Source organism: Clupea harengus, chromosome 1, assembly GCF_900700415.2.
Source record: "Clupea harengus chromosome 1, Ch_v2.0.2, whole genome shotgun sequence".
Classification (NCBI taxonomy): domain Eukaryota; kingdom Metazoa; phylum Chordata; class Actinopteri; order Clupeiformes; family Clupeidae; genus Clupea; species Clupea harengus.
In genome coordinates, this window is record NC_045152.1 from 27753230 (window position 1) to 27773750 (window position 20521).

At 40.1% G+C, this 20521-nt stretch overlaps 1 protein-coding gene across 2 annotated transcripts; it reads left to right on the forward strand.

Moving 5' to 3' along the window:
- Positions 1-1387: 1387 nt before the first annotated feature.
- Positions 1388-14025, forward strand: srl (sarcalumenin). 2 transcript variants are annotated; one of them, XM_012825180.3, is made up of 7 exons: positions 1388-1521; positions 7534-7632; positions 7900-7995; positions 10150-10185; positions 11798-11914; positions 12235-12468; positions 12812-14025. In XM_012825180.3, exons 1-7 carry the CDS (start codon positions 1464-1466, stop codon positions 13621-13623), a joined length of 1452 nt encoding a protein of 483 aa, XP_012680634.1. In that variant the 5' UTR covers positions 1388-1463; the 3' UTR covers positions 13624-14025. The 2 variants fall into 2 exon arrangements, with proteins under 2 accessions (XP_012680634.1, XP_012680635.1); XM_012825181.3 differs by lacking the exon at positions 10150-10185.
- The last annotated feature ends 6496 nt before the right edge of the window (positions 14026-20521 follow it).

The window sequence follows — 20521 nt, forward strand, 5'->3', positions numbered from 1 at the left end:
AATTTTGTTTATGTTTAGTTTTGAAGAGTTTGAAGAGTTGCTAATGAGAGCTGGCTAATGACCCCTACGCAGTGATCTAGGAGCTGTCAACTTTAACCCCTCACAGGTAGTATCTAATTATGATCAGTTATGTTAATATACATGGCACCTCTGGCACCACTATCATTTGTGAATAATTTGTCATCTGCTTAATCTGGAACTCAAAAGCAAATGGTACATTTTATTTTTTTACTTCATTAATTTACAATGTTAGCAGACAAATAACCTATTTTGCCTTTGGAAATGTACTACAACATCAACGATTGCAATAAAACATACTGATTGGGAAAATATGTGTAAGTATCATTTGGAATTGAGAAAATTGTGATGACTTTCAGGGGGTTGCGTATTTTTGCAAGGCACTCTCTGTTTTAAACATGTACAAGCAGATTTTTGATTGGTTAAAAGTTCAGTCTGTTGTGACGCTACTTAAGGTCAAGGGGCATAGTGATCAGTTCATCAGCACAAATGCACTGTAGGATTTTTTTCATGGGACAACCCTGAAAATATCCAATTCCCTAAGGTTTCTGCCCCGAGAGCTTGGGAGCATATTGAGATGTACCCCCAGAGTTCTCCCTCGCCACAGATGGAGCTTGCCCTCTGATCTTTCTCATTCACACATGTGCCCCCTTAACACCCACACACACACATCACTATTTTTGTTTATGCTGAAATCCTGTCAACATACATGCATCCATGCCAACCTACTCTCTTCTCTTTACTTGGTTCGTTTGTGTTGTTTGTGTCTAATAAACGTATTCATTGATTTAACCCAAATTGTTGTCTGCCTCCATTTTTATGTTATGGTCACACAAACCAGATAACAGTAAAGATTGTCATCTCTTGTGGCAGCATTCAATTGTATGATTATTTTTTGTGTCTTGTTATAACTATTACATTAAATTACAGTTGCATTTACACTCCTGAAGACAAATTACTGATTATTGATTGCCGGTTATGTTGTGGATATGTTATGTTGTTATGTTATGTTGTGTGCCGGTTATGACTGGATTATAGGATTTAAGCAGTCAAAGGATTTGACATAAGCATGACATTTATCCGTGAAAACTGGAACGTTGAAGACTGATGAGAAGCCTTGGCTTGAAAAAAGGGCTGGTCACACTGGGATGTCTGGTCATCCTTCACCTAAATGGACTCATAATCTGCCGATACTTACACATGTCTATCACACACACACACACACACACAAACACCACACTCATGTTTATGACATTTCTTTATCCGACACATATCCCCCAGACACTTATTTACTTTCAAAAACTTGTTCACAGAAACACACGCCCTTGTCACAGACCTTGCCCGCCTACTTCCAGCTCAGCCCTGCCCCTTCTAGTTGGGACCTCTCACCTTTCCCGACAGTATATAAGGAACGAAATGCTCTGAACATTCTCCTGGCAGCCACCATGAAGGCCATAGTCTCCATCTGCTGCATGCTATCTCTGCTCCTCCTCATCACAGCAGGTAAAAACACATTTTCCTCTAGTTTTTCATTCTATCCCCTTGTTTGGAGGCAGGAGTCAAGGTGGACAGCAATGTAAATGTGAAAACTGTTCACAATGTGTGTTTGCTTTGTCTTTTGTTGAAATATCTGATATTTGTCTTGACCGTAGAGATATAGAGAAAGATAAATGAAGAAATACAGACGAAAATTGAATAGGGAGACCACTGTTAAGGTCAACATATCATGTGTTCATGTTGCTACATGCTGTGGAAGACTGTGCAGTTTTAGCTGAAGGGAAAACATGCTCCTCATGTCTTTTGTCCAAATCAGTGCTCAAACCCTGAATATATACAGTGACATTTTAAGTGACCGATATAAGTTTGTATGGCTGGCTGTAGAGACGAACTGATTTAAACTGTCACACCTCAGTATCCAGTGCTGGATGGAGTGTCCCCTTTCATAGTACCAGACAAGTCTATTTAAAAATGGGTTTAAAATAAGACAACTCTGGGAGCGTGATAGCATGTTTGAACTGCGCTTACCCTTTTGTTTTCTCCTGGCATATTTGATTTCATTACATTTAAGTAAATGAGTACATTCAAAACTTCTTGTACCGTATGTCGATGCTTGTACATATTCACTTTTAAGCCGATCAGGGGAGTTATCCACTGGCTTGTATGGATGTGTGTAGTTTTGGCTGTGACAGTGTGTCAGCTGTTCTGAAGGACCAGCTGATGGAAACTCATGGCTCACAGAGGACTAGAGAGGGACTGAAGAGTGCCTGTCCTCTTTCCACTCTTTCTCTCTTTATCCCTCATCTGTCTCTTTCTCTCTTTATCCCTCATCCTTTCTCTTATCTCCTCTCTTTCTCCTCTCGCCACTGCCTCTTTTGTTGTTAACTGATCGATGAACAGGAAGGGAGCAAAATGACGCTATGTTGTTATTGTTCTTAATTTTAGCCTGTCACTATTAACATTATATACTCTTATGTTTGCTGAGTATGTTTGCCTTATACTCATCACTTATAGCTACACTGGCATATCAAAGAACCTTGTGCCCCTGGCATTTAAGCCCACTGTCCTGGTAGTGTCTGACCAGCATGGTTGAGGAGGTGATGGTTGCACCCTTGTTTGTCCTTGGACAGCCTTCTCCATGCTGGCCCAGGTGGCCATCAGGTGCCTATGATTAGAAGGCGTCATGTAACCAAACACCAAACTTCTATAGATCCCCTTCGTCTCTGTGCCCCACACCCCACACCCCACCCCTTAGTCACACACCACAGCTGCTGTCTCTCTGCACGGTCACAATTGGTCTCCATTCCCCATTGCTGGCCTTATAGGGCCATGCATTATCTCCTGTGGGGCTACAGCTCCAGCCTTCACAGCATTCTGCTGGGTGCTGAGACACTGCTACGCCCAATTGTCAATTCCAGTTCTGTTTGCAGTAATGACAGACATAGAAGGATTGCCATAATTACCAACCCGAATGTAACAACAACCTGAATTTAAACTGAACTAGTTTTAGGGTATGTTGTCTTGCCGAATCTCAATGTATAATGTAGACATGCTAATGAGACAACGTAGTTGGTCTAGCTTAGCTTGGACTCAACAACAATCTTCTGACACGCTTGCAGTGGTAATCACAACCATTGAATGAACGTACGGGAAGGGCAAGGGGGGGGGTTCCCTTCATTCACTACATTGATATCAGAGTAAGCCCTTGCTCCATTGGTGTCCCGTTACCTCTCTCAGGACTTTTAACGAACATTAACAAGTGGTTGGGAGCACTTTGAACCCAAGACTGCATTTTATTGGAGAGCTTTTTGCTTTCAGGCTATGCAGCAAATGTTGTTTTGGTTGCTATGGCTGTGTAGTTGCTATGCTAGCTAACTAGCTAGCTAAGGAAACTTAAATAACCTTAAACGGTTTAAATGGCAGAACACCAACTGTTAAGATGGTTCCCTAAGCTACAGATAGCTAGGTTAACTGGCAAGAGACCTTGTATGTTTTACACTCCGGTCAAAACAGTCGGGTGGGACTACACGACACTTGCTACTTTATCGTTAAGTGTGAATGAAAATGTGTTATCTATCCCATGTTGTTTTTGCCTGGTAACTTAATGACATTCATATGTGAAGGGGGGGGTAGATTTACTGTACATGTTGCTAACGTTGAGGCGGAAAAATGCATAGGCCGCATCTGAGTATTAACCACAGAGGTGCAGAAATTTTTATAAATCAATGTATAAACCATGGTTAATAGTTGGGAAAATGTAGTATTTGTGTGAAGTACTATTCAATTCGATACGATCTTCAACAAAATCATTAAAAAAATTAATATTTTGGAGAAATGCCTTGTATCGTTTTGGCAAGTAACTGTATAGTAAGAGGGATAATGTATAGTCTACCAGCTGTGTCGGGATTTATTTTTCAAAAATGACCGGCAGAAAATAAAAAATGACTGGTGGACATTATCCCTTACTTAAAACACTGTCCATTGGAACACTGCATCATAGCGTCTTTTATCAAATTCCTTGTAGGCAAGTATTGCCACTCGGCAGCCATCTTGGCAACGCCACTGGGCAGCTATTTCAGGCAAACAAGACTAAACTAGAACTAGATTCCTGAGTTTCTGGACTCAGCAACCACCCTTTGTTTTTTGATTTTAAGTTGTTTAATAATGCCAAGACAATTGTGAATTTTGCATCTGTGGGAGATGGGGATAGCTTTCCCCCATAGTAGGTGTGTCTGTTGTCCATTTAGATGCTAACCTTTATTTACTGTTGACATGATTTCCATTAATAGAGATTTAACTTTAACCTGTTTGTATTTGTACATATATGTGTATGAACAAAAATCTCAGTTACTGTCCACTGTAGAGTGTATGGTATATCGATTCACGATTCTTACAATGTGAGCAACAATTCCCTATTGTGATTCTCTCTAGACAGCCTTGTCCTGATAAAAAAATTGTTGGCTTTGTCAGGCCATTCATGTATTGAATCCTGAGCATGCTAAAGAATAAAGATACTATGGTATCTAATTCCGGGGTGCTAAGGTGACTGACAACACCAGGTGCAATCCAAAATAGAGAAACATATTCAAGTGAGTGAAGGTGTGATAGCAGAGTGACACTGCCAGGGATTGGTCATGTTAGAGTGGTTAGATCATACTCCAACAGTTCTATTTTTATTCCTGACTTGTGGTATTTATATAAAAAAAATGATCCATCTTTCTTCTGACAGTAAAATAAATAGATTTTCTAAGTTTTGGAGTATGTAATGAATTTGTATTTGTGCTTTGAAGTACACTGAAAATATTTTGGGAATCTTTGGATATATCTGGTTGGTTTCAGATCATCATCATAAAGTTAATTGATCATGAACAACTATGTTGACTCATGTGTTCCCCTTTGTAACCTACAGTTCGTTCTTGAATCCATTGACTCCTGCTCTTCCTTTCAATGCAGCTAACTAATTTCTTATATGCACAAACATAGAGCAATGCTTGCGATTACCTGCGTTGTTATCAGCAATCATGTAGCAGATTTTCACAAAACTGAATTTTTTTTGCAGTTTCCCAATGATTTGCCACTGGCATTGTCAACACCATACTATGCTCAAAGAGTGCACAGTGGAGTTTACTCTACCACAGAGAATAAAAACATTCACTCTTGCAGATACATTTGTTGAGACACATTTGAGGACAGTTAATTTAACCATTTTGGGTGATTTTATCATGAAGCTCTTCAAATCACTTAGGGGCAGTGTCAGTAGATCTATAATAGTTTTGTAGTTACTATCTCGTATTCCAAACATTCTTTGATTGCTGACACTCTCAATTCAAGATGGTGGACAGTGGTAGCCATGCACAAAATGCTTCAGGCATATCTGTCAAAAATGTCTATTGAAAGAGGTCAACTCAGTATGCACAGAAAACTGTGATCTCAAGGACTATTGATATAAAAGTAGAATGCAACAGAGCTAACTAAGTTCCAAATACTTATGTAAATGGGATATTGGTTCTTTTATTTTTAATAAATTAATAAAACACATTTCTCTGTCATTGTGAAGTGTTCTGTGTAGATTGATTGAATGTGTTTAGTCTGAAACATGAGAGGGTCTGAAAACTTTCCAAATGCACTGTATGAAAGATAATTAGATAAGTAATTTACACATGATCAAGTTGTTCTTTAGATATTTAGGCCTCTTAGCACTTTTTCATTGCAAATTGTGCATAAATCAAAAAGATTTAAATGATTTCTTATCAAGTAGATAAACCAATCGTACGAACCATACTCTGATGCTCTACAGTGAAGGGTGCCTTCTGGCTTGGTTATTGTCAGTCTCCAGCGTAGACATTCAGAGAGAGCTCTTTATGTGCCATGGGTTCTTCCACTAGGAAGTCCAACTCTGCATTGCTGTCCTAAGCTTGATTTCCCTTCGACAGATAGACGAGTAGTCACCAGGTTCGCACCCCAGTTAGCAGTAGAAGGTGGGGGAAGGGAAGTTGAGGTATGGGTTAGTTGGGGTGAGGGTGTTACATTCCTGAGTGCTGGCAAATGGTGAGGCCTTCATTCTTTCCCAGTTTTTCTAGAAGGCAGAGCTCATATATTTCTGCAGTAAATCATGTGTTTAATTTCATACGCCTTTCTAATATCAGCATTTGAGAGTTGAGAGCAGGAACAGGAGATGCAAATCCTACATTACCCACTAACTTCTCCTTCTGACTTCTTCTTGCAAAATGCCTCGTCCTTGCTCTTTGTACAACAACAGACAAGTATTGCTTTGTGAAATTGTGAAATGTCATAATTTAATAAAAAATAAGAAATAGGTGATTGAAATGCTTTTTTGTGATAAAAGTTTATGTTGTGGCACAATCATAATCATCTATGTGCACCTAGAATTTCTTGTGAAAAGTTATTCATAGAGTGATCTCTCTAAGTGTATGTAGCTACTAGCACAGTGTGGGGTTGATTTTCTTAGCAAAAACATTGCCAAAATCTTATTGGGAAATGTCTAGCTGTAAACAGCTGTAAATTATGTATACATTTTCTGCTGTGTATGTTTTCCCAGTGTTGTTCTCACTCTTAAAATCAGGCACACATCACACAGCTAGTTGGCATGTACACATCACTCACACACAAAGCCCACAATGGATATTGCGGCGATACAAAAGCTGTGTAGTCCACCTAGTCTGGAAGCATGAGCCATTGCAACCACGCAGCTGTGCCTAATTTTAGATGAAGTGCCAACCCTATGGTGTAACCTGATCTCTGTATCTCTGTGGTGGTCATAAAGTAATGCCTGTTCTTTGGCCCACAAGGACAGTCCGAGCAGGTCAATAGGCTTCATCAGTGACTAAATTTAGATGGCTTAAAGCTTGAGTGGTAGTTGTGGGGGAAGGGTAGAGATTCTGCAAGGGGCTGTTCTGATTCTGGGGAGTCCCCCTACCCTCAGATTCAATTGCCGATGTTGTGAAACCATGGCATCTCCAGAAGCCCCCTTTGGTTACTTATTTATAGTAGATGGCTAAAAATACACTAACATTAATCAGGGCAGGAGCCAATAGGCAATGCGAATATTCACAGATCATTTTTAAACCCTCATCCTTTTCCTCCCTTATGTATTTGAAAGGATCACATGAGGTGTGTATTTTAACAATGTTGTCCACAGTGTTGAGAGAATTTGAATGAATCATGGCTCAACTACATATATACAGTATATTTCAGGACCCAACAAGCACAGAGGCCTCTTTCTGTCCATGTATGCCAAGAGCTGATAATTACAGCCAGTCAGGAGGACCAAGCCGGACAGTTTGACTGAGCTAGACATAGCATTGGAGCTAAATATACAATCACAAAGGGTGCAAAAACACGTGCTGGCCAAGAACAAGATCAAGCTTTCCTGTAGTCCTCTTCCTCTTACAGCAAAACATATATTTGAAATGCCAATAACGAATGAAAAAGAACAAAAAACATAAATGTCACACAAGTTCCCACTGTATAAATGATGACTACTTCTCATTCCCACAGATGAGGAGGAGGATGTGCTCTCTTCTATCGTGAGGGATCGCTCCCACATCGAAGAGACTCTGAGACTGGCCGCTGAGGAAAACTCTGGAGATTATGCAGGTATACACTAACAACTTTCACATACCCATACACTCTGCCCAATGTGCATGGCTACACACACACACACACACACACACACACACACACACACACACACACACACACACACACACACACACACACACACACACACACACACACACACACACACACACACACACACACACAAACGTTTTAAAAACTCAAATCTGAAGGGAAAGGTTGCCTTCCCAACAAGTAGATTCAATATTTACATCAGATACCTCTCTCTCTCGTCTTCTTTCTCAGCTGCACTGCAGAAACTGATGAAGATCTATCACTCCTCCATCAAGCCAATGGAACAAGCTTACAAGTACAATGAATTACGACAACATGAGATTTCAGGTAAGAGTTGCCTGGTTGCTCACTATTACCTAATTGGGTGGTATGCACGTGTAGTTGGATTATCTTTGGTGTTGATTGGTTCACTCCAACCCATCACCATCCTTGATTGCTGCAGAATTTCTAAACGATTCAGCACAATCATGTACCATGGCTGGCAAACAAACATCATCCTTGGAACACACATAGATAAATAATCACAAATTAGACAATGATGGCACATGGAATTCCATGTGTGATACAGTATAGTGGAGCAAGTTTTTCTGAACTGATAATAACCTTATATATAATATATAATAATAATCCAATAATAATCTCTTGTCAAAAGACCTAAATCATCTGTTTGCTTAGATTGGAATGCGCCTTGATACAATTGTATTGTTTTGGCGCTATATAAATAAAATTGAACTGCATTGAATTGAATTGAATTGAATGGAAATACTGGGGACCTCTATTATTGTGCAAGTCTCTAATTAAATTATCAGGTAATAGTTGCAATAAAGGTTGAGCAATTGTGTTTTCTATCACGTTTTGAGCTCAGTTGCATTTGTTGGCAACTAGTAACCTCTAAGGGATGAAGGTTATAATGCCACAAAACTACAGAGTGAGTATATATGAACATTAGAGCTCTCTGGAAGCTCTGCTGACCCTCTCAAGACTTGTTTGGGAGATCTGCTGCATGTGGAAACAGCTGGGTAGCTGATACAATATCTCATGTGGAACTACTGCTCATGTGAACAATAAACAGAGCTCCCTTCGAATCTCTTTGGTATTTTATGACTGGATGTGTAAGTTGTATGGGATGTATGGGATGTATGCATATGTTAAGTTGTAGGCTCAAAAGAAACCTCTTTAAGGTAGTTCTTAAAACATTTAAACACAGTGTGAATCATTTGAATATGTCCTCTGTCTAGTAAAGTATGTGTGTTGAGGAGCAAGAAATTGCAGAGAAAGAAAGCCCTTTTCTCCAAATGCTGATATTAGTTTCTCTAAAGCATGTAACATCCAAAGTCTCACAGATTCTCAGTCCTTTAAATTTACCACATTGTAATTAATCTTTTCTGGGACCACAAATAGTTGGAAAAGATAATAGGAGGAGCTAAAGAATGAGTGAAGAGCAGAACAGTCAAGTGCACTGATGATAGGTAGTCCAGCATTGTATACATAGATTGCCCTCTAGTGGCTTAGCTTGTTAATTAACCTTATTATTCCAAATACTGATTCTTAAACAAGAAAGAACAAGTTTGATTAAAGGAGTTTTAATGAAACAATAAAAGTGCAAAGTATGAATTTGTTTAAAACACCCACATAAAAAAGCCTTCAAAAACTCCAATTCTATCAAACAACAACAACGACAACACATCAAACCTGGTCTATTGAAACATACTGGGGACTGGGGATTAAAAAGTTATAAAACAAATATTGATTTAAACTCCGTATGCCATTATAGAACAGTATTTACGTTGACTACCAGTATATATATACAGTATATTGACTATATGACAAAAATATGACCCTCAAACGGAATCAAACCTTCTGCCTATTTGGTCAAGTGTGTGTGTGTGTGTGTGTGTTTGTGTTTATGGAGACCCTTGATGCACAGGCCTATGGCTAGCCCTTTTTTACTCCTCTACAAATAAAAGCCCTTAATACAAAGATATCCAACTCCAACACAGTACTTTAAGACACACAACTTTTAAGATGCATCCATATCTTTTCAAATACCCAACTTCTGCTCTTGGTTGTAGTGGTCACCCATATTCAGAACATATTTCACTAAGATCTTTGTTTCAAATAGACGGTTATTAGTCTCATTTCTGAGCTGTGGAATTGTCTCATAGTGTCAGGGGCTTTTTTGTGGTTAAGGCCTTTTTTTTCCAAGAGGGGTTTGGTGCTGGCATGGTAAGAAGTTGGGGAACATGAAAGGCGCACACATTCATTTCACCCTCTGCTTTCCCACACTCCGACCTCATAATCCAAATTCCTTGCCAACCCTCTTGTCCTTTACAGAGTTGTTCTTCTTTCATCCATTCTTTCCTTTTTCTTTATCCCTTTCTTTCCTCTAGCTCTATCATCATTCTCTTTCTTTGTTATCTGATTCTTTCTGTGTTACCCTCCTCATCTGCTTTCCCCACATCTGCCCTCCTACCCTAACAGCCTACCCCGGACGAACGCTGGGGGACTCAGCCACAGGTGGGTAGAAAAGGGCTATTGCATGCAAACCTGGCTTCAGATGGTATTTACCTTTCAAATACTTTGGATGTTTGATTGGACATGGCTGCGTTGGGACCATCCCATGCAGTCCTCTCCTCTATATCAAGCACAGGAAAGTAAACTGGAGGAAAATACGCACTATCTGTCACCAAGGTCTGCGCCAATTGCATGACACTGCCCACTGAGTCTGTGGACCCTCCAGCCCTTCCAAAACATTTTCCAATTAACCATCCCACACACACCACCATTCAACGCTTCTGAAAAGCCGGCCTTTCATTGCTCTTTTGGACTGCTTTGGGAGTTCATTCTCGTCCTTGTATTATAAATGTGACAGCAAAAGTGCCTATCACAAAATAACACGGATGCTTTAGTATGCCTACCTTTAACTGCTAGCAAATGGTCTAAATACTGTATCATTTAAATTTAAATTTAAGAAGGCAAGACACAAAACAAACACTCATCTATGTGTTTATTCAATGAGTTTAAAATGGGCAGATATCTTTGATGTTTTTTTTTTATCTATGTGTGAAAGTGTATGTTTATGTTGTTTTTTGTATGCCTTTATGCATACATGTGTGTGTGTGTGTGTGTGTGTGTGTGTGTGTGCGTGTGTGTGTGTGTGTGTGTATGTGTGTGTGTGTGTGTTGAGAATGGAGAACAGATATGACGATACCCGTTATTGCATACACACATTTAGCTAAGTGTGCATTGGCAAAGGGACAGCAAATATGGGAAATATATGAGCTGTGATGCAAGACATATACGTGCATCTTCTCCATGACTGGATCTGTGCTGGTTTTGTCCACTAGAGGAGCAGAGAAATGTACATTTTCTTTTTCTAGTACTTTACACTGTCAACCACTTTCGCTTAAATGCATCTAATCGAACAACACGATTCTACAGGGCTTCAAACATTAAATGTAACACTTCAAAATATAGACAAATTATTGTCCAGTTTAAGAAAAACTCCAAATTAGTTTAATTTAATGTGCATGTGTGATGTGCTCTGGCACTCATATGAGGGACAGACGTACGTTTATTTTTGCCTGATCTTGCTTAAAAAAATGTATTACAAGAGAAGCTAATTTATGGCTTGTTCCTCCGCTGCTAATCTTTTGCTGTTATATGAGCTGCGCCTGGTGTTTGTGTGAGTGTGTCTGTACTTGTGCCTTTGGGCTGTTGCTACTGAGTTTCTTTTGATTATGTGCTTCATGCACAAATCAGTGCAAGTTGGTGCGATTCGCAATGGAAAATGTAGAATAGTTCAAGTATGCGAACAAGAAGTATGCAAAGTGATATGTTTTGTTCAGTATACATTTCTTAAAATGATTTCCTCTCTTTTAATGTTGTCAGTCTTAGGTACACCTATAGTTAATCTTTGCTTTGGAAATTGTCCTGGCTAGCATCATGTAAAAAAAAAATCTAGATACTGGGTGTATTCAAAGTTGTCACATAATTGGTTTGAAGGACAAAGCACTGTACTGTGAAATATGTTTTTACACACTTCAGAGGAGGACTCCTCCAATAGTCAGCATGTGGGTTTGTATTTGATCGAGAGAAAAAATCCTTGGTTTGTATCCTATTCCCACAGATGGAGAAATCACTTCCAAGCCCATGGTGCTGTTTCTGGGCCCGTGGAGTGTAGGCAAGTCATCTATGATCAACTACCTGCTGGGCCTACAGGACTTACCTTACCAGCTCTACACAGGTACTGTTCTTTTGTTCTTACACAGCTAGGCTCTCTCACCAAGTCTCAGCACCATGGTCTTGGCAATACATGATAAAACATTTGAAATACAGATAAGTCTTAAAAGCCAGAATTCTAGGGCTGGTCTTAGATGATAAAAGGTGCAGAGGGATAAGTGTGGTGCATTTTATATAGTTTAGATCTACACCACTGTATTACTGAATGAAAAATAGTTGGCATGTGTGTGATGCCAAAGCTTTTATTGGATTCATTTTGTGCTGATATACACACACCCCTTTATCTTTTATTTATTTCGCTTTTTTCTCTGTACTATGTCTTAGGCGCTGAACCCACTACCTCAGAATTTACCGTGATAATGCACGGAGAGAAGATACGCTCAGTGGAGGGCATTGTTATGGCTGCTGACAGTTCACGCTCTTTCTCACCCCTGGAGAAGTTTGGACAGAACTTCCTGGAGAAGCTTATTGGCATTGAGATGCCCCATAAGCTACTTGAAAGGGTCACCTTTGTCGACACACCTGGAATTATTGAGAACCGCAAGCAGCAAGAGAGAGGTGATTAAATTGTGAACCCTGATTATCACTTCCTGAAAAAAGAGACCCACAGAAAAACTCAACACTTAGCAGAAACACTTAAGATTTCAAGAAATCAGTTTTATTACAATATGTTTTCCCCTTCACATGAACAAAACATTTTAGGACTACATCTAAGAGCAGGCCTTGGTCAGGACAGGAATCACAACAGTAGTCTTCTCTGAAATCATTCAGCTATACCTTATCATGATATCAAAATATCAAAATATCATAGGATTTAATGATCAGTTAGAAACTTAATTGAAATGCCACACTTACTGTTTTTACACATCAAACTCTATTGCCTTGTCTCATCTCTTCACAGGTTACCCCTTCAATGATGTGTGCCAGTGGTTCATTGACCGTGCTGACTTGATCTTTGTGGTATTTGACCCAACCAAGTTGGATGTGGGTCTGGAGTTGGAAATGCTTTTCCGCCAATTGAAGGGTCGCGAATCCCAAATACGCATCATCCTGAACAAAGCTGACAACTTGGCAACCCAGGACCTAATGCGTGTGTATGGTGCCCTGTTCTGGAGTTTAGCTCCGCTTATCAATGTTACTGAGCCACCCCGTGTCTACGTCAGCTCCTTCTGGCCCTACGACTACGCACCTGACACAAGTCGAGAGCTTTTCAAGCGTGAGGAGATCTCTCTCCTGGAGGACCTTAACCAGGTGATTGAGAACCGTCTAGAAAACAAGATAGCCTTCATCCGTCAGCATGGTATCCGCGTGCGCATCCATGGCCTGCTGGTAGACCGCTATGTCCAAACCTTCAAAGAGAGGATGAGCTTTTTCAGTGACCCTGATTTAGTTTTTAAAGAGATCGTAGATGACCCAGACAAATTCTTTATCTTCAAGTCCATCCTGGCCAAGACCAATGTCAGCAAGTTTGATCTGCCCAACCGTGATGCCTACCGTGATTTCTTTGGCGTCAACGCAGTGACTAATTTCAAGCCACTCACTGCCCAATGTTCCTACATGGGTGGCTGCCTGCTGGAAAAGATTGAGAGGGCCATCACGGCTGATCTTCCAGCCCTCCTAAGCAGCCTCACCTCTGGCAAAAACCCCATATTCTCTTCCTGCGAGGCCACCGGATGTGGGGAAAAGCCAAAAAACCGCTACAGAAGAAACTGACAGAAGAGACAGAATGAGAAGAAGAATGAATGAGGAAAAAGAGAATGAAAATTGAGAGAGAAGCCATTGAGCACTGAGCTGAGCAAGCGCCTGCCCATCTTGTGGCTTTGTTTGAAATGTTACCAGAAAGGGGAGAAAGTCATTCAGTTCTGTGCATTTTTATGCTGGATGGAGTGAGTTTCAGTGTTTGGTATCATTTAACAGACAGGTGAAGGATTGACATTGGAATATAAGCCTGAATACCTGAGATTTATTACATACACCTCACCCTCGTCTCTCCTAGACACTACTGTTGAGAACTGTGCGATTTGACTGAAAAAAAAATATTTAAATAAGTTAAAAGGAATATTATTGCAAGAAAAGGTAAACATATGAATGTGAATAAAAATGAAAATTCAAAGAGTTGCAGCTATGTGTACATTTTCTATTAAGTATTTTTAGTAGAGAAAATTCTGACAAAACATTTTTTTTTTTCAAAATAAAGAGTTGGATAAACCAGTCATTACCCTAAAAACATTTCAATGCTGTTCTTTTGTCAGTGATGTTGCTGTAGGACTGTGACGGGAGAGTCTTTCAATCATGTTAGTGATGTTGCTGTAGGACTGTGACGGGAGAGTCTTTCAATCATGTTAGTGATGTTGCTGTAGGACTGTGACGGGAGAGTCTTTCAATCATGTTAGTGATGTTGCTGTAGGACTGTGACGGGAGAGTCTTTCAATCATGTTAGTGATGTTGCTGTAGGACTGTGACGGGAGAGTCTTTCAATCATGTCAGTGATGTTGCTGTAGGACTGTGACGGGAGAGTCTTTCAATCATGTCAGTGATGTTGCTGTAGGACTGTGACGGGAGAGTCTTTCAATCATGTTAGTGATGTTGCTGTAGGACTGTGACGGGAGAGTCTTTCAATCATGTTAGTGATGTTGCTGTAGGACTGTGACGGGAGAGTCTTTCAATCATGTTCTTTTGTCAGTGATGTTGCTGTAGGACTGTGACGGGAGAGTCTTTCAATCATGTTAGTGATGTTGCTGTAGGACTGTGGCGGGAGAGTCTTTCAATCATGTCAGTGATGTTGCTGTAGGACTGTGACGGGAGAGTCTTTCAATCATGTTAGTGATGTTGCTGTAGGACTGTGACGGGAGAGTCTTTCAATCATGTCAGTGATGTTGCTGTAGGACTGTGACGGGAGAGTCTTTCAATCATGTTAGTGATGTTGCTGTAGGACTGTGACTGTGACGGGAGAGTCTTTCAATCATGTTAGTGATGTTGCTGTAGGACTGTGACTGTGACGGGAGAGTCTTTCAATCATGTTAGTGAATAAGCTAAACTTATGGGCCCACATTTGGAAGATAAACACATCGAGACGCTGCATGTTAGCTAAATGTTATTAAAAGTTCCTGTAGTACTGCTTTCACATTATTTCATACATGAACGCCTTAGCCTCCAGTTTATGGCAGCGCTTGTTAAAAAGTATACCCTAACCACCCTCTAAATCATTGGGGGTTGTAGGGATATAACATAATCAAAGAATTGAAAATAGTATTATCAGAATCAGAATCTTGTTTATTGGCCAATTAAGTTTACACATACGTACAAGGAATAAGATAGGATGACACACCTCCCCACAGCTAAGTTGAGTAACTGTCTTACAACCCAAAACCTACAACTTCTGTACTCCTTGACGTTTTAGAAGTAATGAAAGTGAGAAAGTGATGTTCTAGGGTAACAGTGGATTTTTGACAAATCAAAATCCCTGGAGCAATCAGTGCCTCATCAATAACAAAAGACAGTTTTGTCATGGCCATTCCATCATGTGTCCTGTCTCTGTGTGGTTAGTTCCATAAGAGTTTGTGACCACATGCTGCTATAACCTACCTTCGGACATCGCACAGTTATTAAACTGCCCATTGAAAATGCTAAATATATTTCAAACATTTTAATTTTGGATGCCTGTATTTGGAAATAAATTGAAGCAGTTTTCATATAGGGCTGGGAGAGCGAGCCAATGGTTGTGAATGATACTTGGTATTACTTGGGGCTGTAGTGAGTGAGTGAGTCTGGGACACCAGAAATCACTGTTGAGCCTTCTAGAGGTATTGTTACGTTTGAAAACATAGACACTGAGATGAGAAATTAGACACTGAAAGAACTAGAAGGGCATGGGTTCTTCCTTGGCCCATGCTCAACCCCTCCACTAAATTACATGAAAAATGGTATATAAGTGTCCTCGTAAGATTTCCTCAGCACAATCTCAAGCGAAGACAGCAGGATAATCAGCAAGGTAGTTTATTTCACTGGCGGTCACACATACATGAAACATAAATATGCTCTTCAACATCTTTGCCCGGCAGCCTGGACCGCATTTGTTTAGTCTCTCTTAAAATAGAAACCTACAACTTTTCAACTGCAACAAAAGTCCCTTTTTAATCACTGGTTTCTCTGGTGTGACTTCAGTCTGTCTGTGTGCTGTCTGCTCTGCCCAGTTCCAGCACACAACTGCCTAAGAAAGGGAGAGATGAATTAGCCAACTCACTACAGCTGTGCCAATGAACCCACCCTGACACTGTTCACTTAACCAGTCCGCCCTTTCTCCCCCCTGCAGCCATGCAACACTCACACCCTGCCACCACACACCCCCATCGCTCGATGCAGGCCTAAGCTACTACGATTTCAGGCTGATGTACAGTACCGGGCAGTCGACTCCTCAGACAAGATGGCTCCCAGTCCTCTGTTCAAAGCATCAGTTTGCAGGGTGAATGGGAAGAAAAGCTAAGTGGAGAGTGTGGAGAAGCATTTCCCTGTTTTATCTTTGAAAACACAGCCTGGCACTGCTCCGACCACTGGACCGGATCGGCACCTCTCCAGGTCAGATCGGTTTAGGGCCTGGTCAATTCCGCGAAGTTCGGAATAAACCCCTGGTAATAACTCGCCAGCCCCAAGAACCTCCTAACCTCTTTTTTCGTTTTGGACTGCAAACTGGCTGCAATGCCCAAACAGTCCAGGAGCTTGTTGACCCGGGGAATAGAGTAGGCCTCAAACTGAAACATTTCATATACCGTGCGATAGTCCACACCAAATAGAACCGAATAGACCATCCTTCTTGTCCACAAGAATGACGGGACTAGACCCACTGGACTCTTCTGTTACCCACATCTCCAGCATGGCTTCCAATTCTTTCAGAACCACTTTTGTGTTCTGGTTCACATAGCTCTCCCTTGTGCTGACATTAGCCTGCTAATTAGATAGCTGTCTAGTAAGTCTTTTGAAGAAATAAGCTCCTCAATAATATTTAAACACCAGTAACAGAAACAACCATGATGATTTTTTTCCCTCTACTTTGCGTTATTTCTTGCCTAGTAGTGATCATGTTCTTTTCAGGTGCAACTGCAACTCACAGGCAGACTTTGACTGCCTTGACTGATATATGCCTTGGGCAAAATAGTAACTGCTATACCGAAGATTAATGGGAACTGTGATGCTACCTTCATTTCACAGTTTATACACTGATTTGATCACATTTCTGCAGCCCTGTGGTTAATACTTGGGTGAGGCCTATACATGGGAATGCATTTTTTTCGCCTGGTAGTTATTAATGCAGTAAGGTAAAACGTGAACGGGTCTCTCTCTCTCTCTCGCTCTCTCCCTCTGAAGCCCATGCATCAGGTAAAAGCAACATGCGATAGATAACAAATGTTCATTCACACTCAGTCTTCCATAACAATAACGTTGTGTGTCAAGATGTGTGTGTATTCCCACCTGACTGCCTTTAACGGGACAGTATGGAGCGCAAACCTCAATGAGAGGTGTAAAACATGAAAGGTCTCATGCTAGTTAACCTGATTTAGCTACAAAGTCTCTAACACCTATCTCCACTGGTCTTGTGTGTGCTTGCTTCACTTCTGCTACCAGTTCCACATGCTTTAGCTTCTTCCTCCATCGCATCTTCAAAGGGAATTGTTAATTCAATAAAGTAAACAATGAGCAGTCACAACAATACATGAGCCGACACCCAAAAACAGCTTCAAGCTTTTTTCTTCAACCACCTACTGTGAGGTTCTGCGGAGTTGGGCGGACATTATAAGTAGCTCCAACAATTAATTTAATGCGGTCAGCGTCCATAGCCCATTCTCTCCAGCTCATCTTCCTTGTCTCAACTCCATGCCAGTTCATCCATCCATTGATATTTTCATCTAACAATTAGCTGCCTCTGGCTCTAACAATATTGACCCAAAGACCCACACATTCAGCTGGTAAAATATGTTAGTCAGTATTCTTTGAAGCATGTCTGCTGTCTTTGCCTTCTCTCCACAGCAAGAGATGGCAATCAAGATTCTTTTCATTAGTGGTACTTCAGTGGTGGAATGACCTACCTAGTGCTGTTTGATCAAGTGACAGCCATAGTACATTCAAAGAGTATCACAAAGTGTTATGAACTCATCTGTCATTCTAAGGTATTACAATTCCTACATTTTTATATTATTATTATTGAGCCACTTGCTATTATTATTGTTAATGTTACTATAATGTGATATACAATACTGTTATACACATTTTGTTATATTGTGCATTATGCTTTGGTTGTTTGTTTTTTGTGGGTTTTGTAGGTCATAACCATTTTCATCCTATGTGTCTCACAAACAGCACAGCTGATATTAGTTAAATATACATGCATTTCATGAAGGTTATCTATTGGTGTATTTCTGTAGATTTTGCTAAACACAAACAATGTGTGTGCATGTGTGTATTCTGTAGATAGATGAAAACAACAGCAATATCGTTGTGATGTAACGACATGTGATGTAACTGTAAACTGACTTACTGATATGTACTGTTATGAACAAAACTGATTAAGACTTAAAACCTCTCTTGCTCTTGTTTTCTTGAAGTTAATAATTTTACCTCTATACACTTACACAGTTTTGGTGTGCAAGTCATAGCCTAATACGGCAACGTTTGCAGCATTTAAGATTGTAGGTTGGGTGCACATTTGGACAGGATCATTGGGCCTCATTCTCGAACATTTTCTGAAGTTTCTTCTGAAATATTTCTTACGGGCTTCAGAAAAAACAACGTAAGAAAAAGACATCCGACAAATTCATGAACGCTTTAAAATGTGTTCCTACGCAGCAGAAGTGTTCTGAGCTGTGCTCCACCAGAAGAGTTTTCTGAAATTGAAAGCGCGTTCTCGTGCTCCTGAATTTGCATACATACACGCCCCGCCAGCTCCTTATAAGGACACGCAACTGTAGTGACGTGTGCAGTCGTAATCGACCGAATCTACATGAAAGCAACTCGTAAACGAGTCATGTCAAAGCGGAAAGCGAGCATCTAACTTCAACGGTGCAGAGGTGGACCGTTGCAGGATGAAAATGTGTCCATTCTATTCCACTATAGCTATATCAACGTGATTGAGTTTAGTGCTATTTATTTATTCACTTACATTTGCAGTGTTCGTGTACATTCACATTTACATTTAGCAGACGCTTTTGTCCAAAGCGACGTACAAGGGAGAGAACAGTCAAGCTACGAGCAATAGAGGCCTAGTGTAACAATAAATACTACTTTACATAAGAAATAGAAAAACGAAATAGAAAATAAAAACGATGTGCAGGAATGTAACTGCTGTAAGTGCAAGTTAAGCACTAGTCGAAGTGCCAGTTAGGAAGGGAGGTGCTCTCTGAAGAGTTGGGTCTTCAAAAGCTTCTTAAAGGTAGAGAGGGACGCCCCTGCTCTGGTAGTGCTAGGCAGTTCGTTCCACCAACGTGGAACTACAAATGAAAATTCTGGATTGCCGTAGGCTACTTGCACAGACGGCAGTGCCAAACGACGCTCACTAGACAAGTGCAGCATTCTGATGTAGTCCTTTTATTTATTTTATGACATTACGGTGCCTCGTAGAATCATGACTATACATGTGAAACGTAATTGTTAATGATACAAATATTCTCGTAATTATTATTATTATTATAATTATTTTAATCCGAAGATTTCTGTAGAGTTGATGTGAACGCAATCACCAACGATTTCTCACAAATTCATTAACACTTCTAACACGGACAGTTTTCTTAAATGCCCACGGGGCCATCTTGTGGTTTTTTAAGGAATCGCATTTGAGAAAACTCTGGCCGAGTTACGACTGCTATTTCGAGTTCGGAAAGTCTTCTGAAGTTCAGAACAAATCCCAGATGAGAGAACTTTCATGAATGCCAAATGTTTTCCTAAATCCAATTCAGAAGAAATTCCTTCTTAAATTCTTCTTAACTGTGTCCGAGAATGAGGCCCATTGTGAATAACAGGTTATTATTTACTCCACTGTATGTTTTAACATCATTAACAATTCATTGATAAAGAGAAAATAGAAATAGATAACGTTACACCTCATAATGTGTCGCTATTCATAACTGGGACAGCAGTGCTGCCCTAAAGCCAGCTGTAGCCAGATTCTGCGCAATAAGTGCTTTTTGGAGTGTGGAGTATACACATGAGTTTGGAGTGTGGAGTATACACATGAGTTTGGTGTATGCATACCTGTGGTAATAAAAGGATTGTTCAGGTCCGCCAAGAATCGACCCATGTTTGGTTAAATCTCCTCCATTCTCCCCTCAGCTTGCTTCACTTTTGAAATGAAATTACGATGTCCATGCTTTTGACAGTCATTGCTGTACATCATTGTACTTTTCTTTTCAACCGAATATAAAAACGCTTGGTTCATTGTACGCAGTACAATAATTAACTAGGAATGATTTAAAAAATTACTTTTACTAGACAACATAGGTTATTATATATTAAATATATGTTAAATACAATTTATATAGTCTATAAAATGAACCATGTTTAATGCTGCGATTAAAATAAATACATAACAACAACAGCAATAATAATGATAAAATGTTTTTATTTA

What these genes read in the sequence shown, in the direction of transcription:
- srl (XM_012825180.3), top strand. Translation starts at nt 1,464, where the DNA reads ATGAAGGCCATAGTCTCCATCTGCTGCATGCTATCTCTGCTCCTCCTC. An exon ending in GCTGGGGGACTCAGCCACAG is followed by an intron (nt 10,186 to 11,797) that starts GTGGGTAGAAAA and finishes CTATTCCCACAG; the next exon opens with ATGGAGAAATCACTTCCAAG. An exon ending in CCGCAAGCAGCAAGAGAGAG is followed by an intron (nt 12,469 to 12,811) that starts GTGATTAAATTG and finishes ATCTCTTCACAG; the next exon opens with GTTACCCCTTCAATGATGTG.